The 6,587-nt window shown below is 46.3% G+C and overlaps 1 protein-coding gene across 1 annotated transcript in view; it reads left to right on the top strand.

The window, feature by feature from the left end:
• The first annotated feature begins 1,942 nt into the window (after positions 1-1,942).
• The window catches only part of SIAH3 (siah E3 ubiquitin protein ligase family member 3), a 48,402-nt gene continuing 43,757 nt past the window's right edge, over positions 1,943-6,587 (top strand). The window contains 2 exon segments of the mRNA XM_010172539.2: positions 1,943-2,177; positions 2,180-2,391. Coding sequence (XP_010170841.2) covers positions 1,943-2,177; positions 2,180-2,391 — 447 coding nt within the window.

Raw genomic sequence — 6,587 nt, forward strand, 5'->3', positions numbered from 1 at the left:
AGGCAGCTGGGTCTCAGGGGGCTGGACCTCAGTACCACCAGAGCCCGGAGGCTGGCTGGACTGCAGGAATGAGGGGTGCCACCTCTGTGGTCGTGCCCCCCCAAACCTAGTCATTCAGTTAAGTTAATCAGTCAAACAGAAATAATCCCAGTGGATTCAAGTGGTGATAACCAATGTAAATAACAAGCACCTTTTGCTCATTTAAGGCTTTTATGGCAGAATACTTGCGCCAATAACTTGCAGAATTAAATTTGCTGGTAAAAAGTGTTTGTGCAGCTACCAACTACAAATCAGGAAGAAATAAATAATAAATAGCTGGATGCTCACAGTTACTTTGGGAACAGAGAAAAGGATACATTTAAGCAAAACAATTCACTCTCTTTTCCTCAAATCTGTCTGAAAATATTCTCAAAGTGTCTCTCAGCACTGCAAAAATTATCTTCTGTTCTCATTTACAAGAAAATATGAAGAACTGAGAGCTATATATTCCTCACATCTTTAATGTTTTTGGGGAGGCTGTGTCATCAGCGGTTCTAACATTCACAGTATCCCACTTATTTATCTACTCAAGCCTCCTTTTCTATTTTTTCTTATGCACAGGCTCTCTGCAGTCTGGCAGAGCCAGTATTGCAGTATTGATTTAGCAAGAGGAAGTTGTGACAATTGAGTCCCAGGCTGAAGCCCACGCTGTACAGGGGCTGCTCCACCTAGAGCACAAGCCTCATCCCCAGTGCCGGGCTCACATTTTAAAAGAAGCAAAAATAATTTTAAAGAAAAAAAAAAAAAAGGTAATAAAAGCTACTTTTATCTGTTCTGCTTTGAAGGGAAAAAGGATTACCAAGGCTAAATAAGCCATCTGAGTATTTAGCTAGCAAGCCTAAATAGCACCCTGATAGGAAGTTCTGGCAGAGACCTAATTAAATTAACCCTCTTTGATTTATTAACAAGCACTGCAACGTATCACACAGGATTGTCCCATGAAATGAATGTGCTTTCTGATTCCCTTGGCTGCTTTGGCGCAGTCACCTCCCAGAAAACCCAGCGATGGGGACTCAAGTTTAATAAGACTCAATGGCTCGAAAAGGATCCCTGCCCACCAACAGAGACACACACTGGTAATAATATGCAAAAGCATGTTATTTTCCTTGCACATCCCTAATTCCTTTTTAATGCCTAGGACGATCTAATGGCTAATTAGTAATTTCCTGCCCACTGATATGCAGATAAATGACAAGCAAAAGCCTTCTGCATATTTAATTATTCTGTTGATTCAGAAGCCACTTTTCCCTCAGTGAAAGTTTCTCTCTGTGTGTGCTCTCATGCATCATATATTTCATTATTTTTAGAAGCATGCTCTGTGCTTTTTTATGCTCTTGTAGTTCCAGCATCCAGTAATTACCATGTTTTGTGTCCAATGGACCTGATTCACTGATGAGTGTAAATCAGGAAAACATCACTGACTTTAAATTGAGTTATTCCAAGTTATGTCAGATCTAAGATCTGACCTCTCCTATTTTCAGTGGTGGGGGGGAAATGTTATTTGTGTGCTGGGACCCTTTTGAAGTAGCAGAATATAAAATTTAGAAAACTTCAGAACAGTGAAAATCCAACTCAAATCCTGCAAATGCACAGATGTGAATCTATTTATAAAGTGAGCTCTACTTCTGCTTAACCCCTGCGAGGAACTGTAACTCTCTTTGCCTGTTTGATTTTTCTCCCTCAGTAAAACATAGTCCACTTAATCTGTTTTTGCTGCTTTCTAACAGTTTCACTGGTGGGCTTCTTCCCTATGCCTTACATTTACCTTTGGTGCCTGAGTGCTCTATTGTTAAATTAAGGCAATTAATAAATGGAGACGTTAAGCAATCAATTTTGCCTGCATATCTCCACAGCCTTACGTATGACTGGCTGTAATCACAAGATAAATGCAATGTGCTGATGTATGGTAATGTTCAATAATACATTCTCCACCAGGCTCAATTCATCAGGGAGTTTCTGGAGGGGAGGCATTCGTTATTGGCTGTCTCCGGACCTCAAGGATAACATTTCTGTCCTTTCCATTGGCCGCCCTCCTGCTGCAAGCCTCTTCCCGTCTTATTTTGATGATGAATATGAAGGCATGCTAAGCCGTGCCGGAGCGTAGCTCTCGCCGACTGCACTCCCTCCCCGGGCTCAAGGACTCAGGGGCTCCCTCACTGCTTCCCTTGCCCACCGCCCGCAGCAGCAGCAGCAGCAGCAGCAACGCCAGAAGTTGTGATGCTTTTCTTCACCCAGTGCTTTGGGGCTGTGTTAGATCTTATTCACCTGCGGTTTCAGCACTACAAGGCAAAGAGGGTTTTTTCAGCTGCCGGGCAACTTGTCTGCGTCGTCAACCCAACGCACAGCCTAAAGGTGAGTTAAAAATATTTTTTCTCTTCTGACATTTTCTCGTCCTCCCTGCACCCCACCGGCATTTCTCCACAGGGAATTAAATGATGCTCTAGCAGCAAGGGGAGAGATGTTATTAGCACATTGCAGCCCTGGCAGAGAGGATGTTTGCATTGTCTGGCTGCATGAACCCCTTTGGAGCGAAGGAGAAGCAACCCGCTGCTCCAAGAGACAGTGGGAAGTCGCTGCTCCCCCTCCCCAAAGTTTCCTCATCCCTTTCACCCCTGTAACGAGCACATGTGTTGCAAGTGTCTGGAAAAAATGATTGGAAAAGTTAGTTAGAAGAATTAAGATCCCTTTTTGGTGGAAGGACACTGGGTAGTCTCCCAGGCTGACACCCAAGCACAGTCAGCTCCTAACTCAGCGGTGGGGAGCGGGGAGAGGGGGAGCAGCAGCACAGGCGTCTCCAGCTGCTGGTCTTGTTTGCTTTTTTGGGGGAAAAAGGCTGTTTCTGTCTCCCGAGGGGAGTGTGAAGGCATTCCTCTGGCGCTGAAAGCGTCCCTAAGCTGTTTGCAAGGTGACTCTATTTTAGGCAGGAGAATACATTTGCCTTAATGCAAAACTATTTATAGTCCCCATAAAGCATTTTTCTTACTCGTACAGTTCTGAATTCTTACTGACAAAGTGTCAACAGCTCCATCTATGCCAGAGCCCTAATGTTTTCACATAGAGAAGGAGCAGCAGGGGGAGAAAGCAACTGGGAGGCTTTAATTACTTTATCAGAGTAGTGAATGACCAACTTTAACAAAGTGACTCCTGTTGTGTGGCAAGTCATTGTGGACCTGACTTGTAATGCTGCTCTGCTAGCCCAACACAAGCTCAGAAATTAAATTAATTCAGGACAACTTATCTTTGGCTTTGATGGGTTTTCCACAAGGAACTTGGAGGGTTGTAGGTAGCATAAGTCCTGAATCACAAGCCCCCAGGAGGTCTGCTGACAGAGTAAATCCCTCTTTGGAAGAGCATTTCCCTCCTAAAAAGATCAGATTCCTCGGGTTTATATTTCTGGCCCCAGGCTGCACGTAGGCAGGGAGCAGTTGTTTCTAGCAGGGCACCAGTTCTGGGAGGATTTCCCTGCGAGGCTGTGCTCCGCCTGTCGAGCACACCTGGCCAGGGCAGGTGCTCTCAGGGGATGGAGTGCTTGAGTGTGGGCTCACTTCTCCCAGCATCGAGCTCTTCTGTCCATGCAAACTATTTAAAAACCCTGTAGCTCTGTCATTATCTGAAAGGATCTGGCTGTCCGAATGGATAAGAGAAATAGCAACATTCTAAGTGCATGGGGGGACTTTGTAAGTGAATGATTCCGTGCTTGACCCCTTTATGTGACTGTCTCCTGCTACTTTCATCTATAATTTTAATTATTACAGAAAAAAAAATGAGCAGAAATAAGGCTATTGAAGGTCACAATACAATTTCAATGGCAATGACACTGTCTAATGAGGTCCCATAAGCACAGAGGGGTGTCCACTGACTGCTCCACTGGTATCTAGAACTAGACCTGAATTTATCAGCTCAGGTCCTCTCAAGCTGCAGACTTGCTGTTGTAGAAGATGCAGCATTTTACCTTTGAGCATACCAAAAAAATTTGATGCTCCTGTTCCTCTCTTTTAAACACACAGGGCATTCTAGTGCATTAAAAACCCACACGGCCAAGTTCTTCACTGATCAGACCCAAAACCTAGCAGATAAATAAGCAATCTCAGTACTGTCTTGGCAGCTCTTGAAAGTAGGCACTGGGTGCAGAACTCTCTTGGAAACAAATGGGAGCCTTTAGGGAAGGATCTGACATGTCAGTGAAGCCCCAGTGAGAACTGCCTTCACCTGGGTGGGAATTGTTCTGGCAATAGGATTGCAGTGGGAACCCGGTGGCACATATTTCCCACACAGGCCTGTTGTGACATCAGGTAGGTGGAACAAGCTGACAAGAAACCTCTCTGCTCTGAAAAAACCCTCCGACTGTAAAGTGAAATATGCTTTGAAGGTACTCCCGAGTTACCCAGCTCACATCCGGCTGGATAACTAGTGGGCTTTAGCACCCATCTGTTCTCAGGGTGTTCAGTTTGTTTTCTCATCAGCTCTGTAAGGAACTCACCACTGCTTTGGGTCAGCACCCAGAAGAGGCAAGTGGGTTGGTCACCTTTGTGCCCAGCATAGTAATGCTGGTGCCCACTCACCAGCATTAGTGAGCAGCAGGAGCCTGTGGGCCACAGTCGGCTCTCCCCAGGTGAGACATCTCTCCCCACCTCCTCTTACCTGGGGTTGGAGAGGTGGTCACCTACAGCTGGCAAGGTGCCTTGTCCAAAAACCAGTAGCAAAGACAAGTCAGATGAACCTGATTCTCAGGATGCCCATTTTTCCCCTGGGGATGCACAGGGAGGTTGTGATTGCTCCCTTCAGCAAGCTGGTGCAGAGACTTCTGAAGCTGAGATAGGGATAGCATAGTAATGCTGGTGCCCACTCACCAGCCTTAGTGAGCAGCCGGAGCCTGTGGGCCACGGCCGGCTCTCCCCAGGTGAGACATCTCGCCCCACCTCCTCTTACCTGGGGTTGCAGAGGTGGTCACCTACAGCTGGCAAGGTGCCTTGTCCAAAAACCAGTAGCAAAGACAAGTCAGATGAACCTGATTCTCAGGATGCCCATTTTTCCCCTGGGGATGCACAGGGAGGTTGTGATTGCTCCCTTCAGCAAGCTGGTGCAGAGACTTCTGAAGCTGAGATAGGGAAACCACCCCCAAACTGTCCCATAAGCCAAATGACACCTGAGGGATCATCAAAAATGAAAGGGCTGAACGTATTCCTCTGTGGTGGTTTACAGTATTATGACTACTTTGACGTTTCATAGTCTATTATTTCTAGATGGGTCATTTCAACTGTAACGTTTTGTTGACAGCCCCCAAATCTATCTTAACAATTGACAAGTGGCGTGAAAATTGTATTAAGTTTCACAATCGATGAATACAAGCCAGCTAGGAAACAAGGGCTAGGAGCCATTTCTCTCCCTTCCCTTCGAGGCTTTAATGTTTGTGCTTACCCCAAAATTGTCAGCTCTTTTCAAAGGGATTATTTTATTCCATATCCCCACAGCACCCAGGCGAGGGGGTTCCTGGTTGACTGGTGCAAATGATAAATGACAGGCATCATATTCTGGTGTGATTGTGCACGTTGACATCCCTCCCATACGTCAGGTCCTCAGTCAGTGCCAACGTGCAAAATTCCATTAAAGTCAAATTGCACCAGGACCTCCATTATCTCTCCTTCCATCCAGGGGAGTGCTCAGAGATGATGGTGGGTTCCAGCCCACCCTCAGGACCCAGGCTTGGTGATCACATATGTGTGTCAGATTTGGCATCACGTGAAGCACTCGGTGAGCAGTAGAGGGAAGGGGAGCCCTGGTACCCTCCAGGGAAAGGTTGCACCAGCTTCTGCTGTTACAGACCCATAGCTAGACCAAGGAGATCCTCCAGTAAAGTTATGTCAGCATGCTGTCACTGCAACCACAGCCTGGACCTCTGACCATGACCAGAGCCCATCCCTTACCTCTTTCTTTAGGAGAGGTTTGGAGGTTGGCAGAGGAGCACAGGCTTAGAAGGAAACCCCGGTCTTTCTTCCCACTGAAGGGCTCATTAGCTGAGAAAGCTGATGAGCGATTCAGTAAGGAAAAGACAGTAAGAGTGTCAGCGCAGACAACTCTATTGATCTGCTGCTACTTTCCCTGGGCACGACAGGCTCACACAGGAGGCTCTAAACAAGGAAAGCGAGGAAAGACAATTTTGCAACTGTCCTCCATTTTGCCTGTTTGGCAGGGGTATGAATAGGGTATGTGTGGGGGTGGTTGTTTTGGAGCTTCTTTGTCCTTCTTGCTGCTTGCTGCTCTTTGTCCTCCCACAAGCTTTCCCAGGCATGGCAGCAGCACCTTACAATGTTATGCTATGCTAGGATCAAAATTTGCTAGCCAAGCAGAGAAAATCACGTATTTACTGCACTTCTATAAGTCACCTTTCTTCTTGATCATATTATATGCATTACCTTGTAACCTGTCTTCCTTCAAGCCTACAGTCACCCTGATGTCTCCCCTTGGAGCGGCTTGGCCAGGCAACAGAGCTCCCCAGCTAAGTGGCTGCTCCCTCCAAGACCATATTAATTAGAGGAACATTATTCCTG

This window comes from Antrostomus carolinensis, unplaced genomic scaffold, assembly GCF_000700745.2.
Source record: "Antrostomus carolinensis isolate BGI_N321 unplaced genomic scaffold, ASM70074v2 scaffold4977, whole genome shotgun sequence".
Classification (NCBI taxonomy): domain Eukaryota; kingdom Metazoa; phylum Chordata; class Aves; order Caprimulgiformes; family Caprimulgidae; genus Antrostomus; species Antrostomus carolinensis.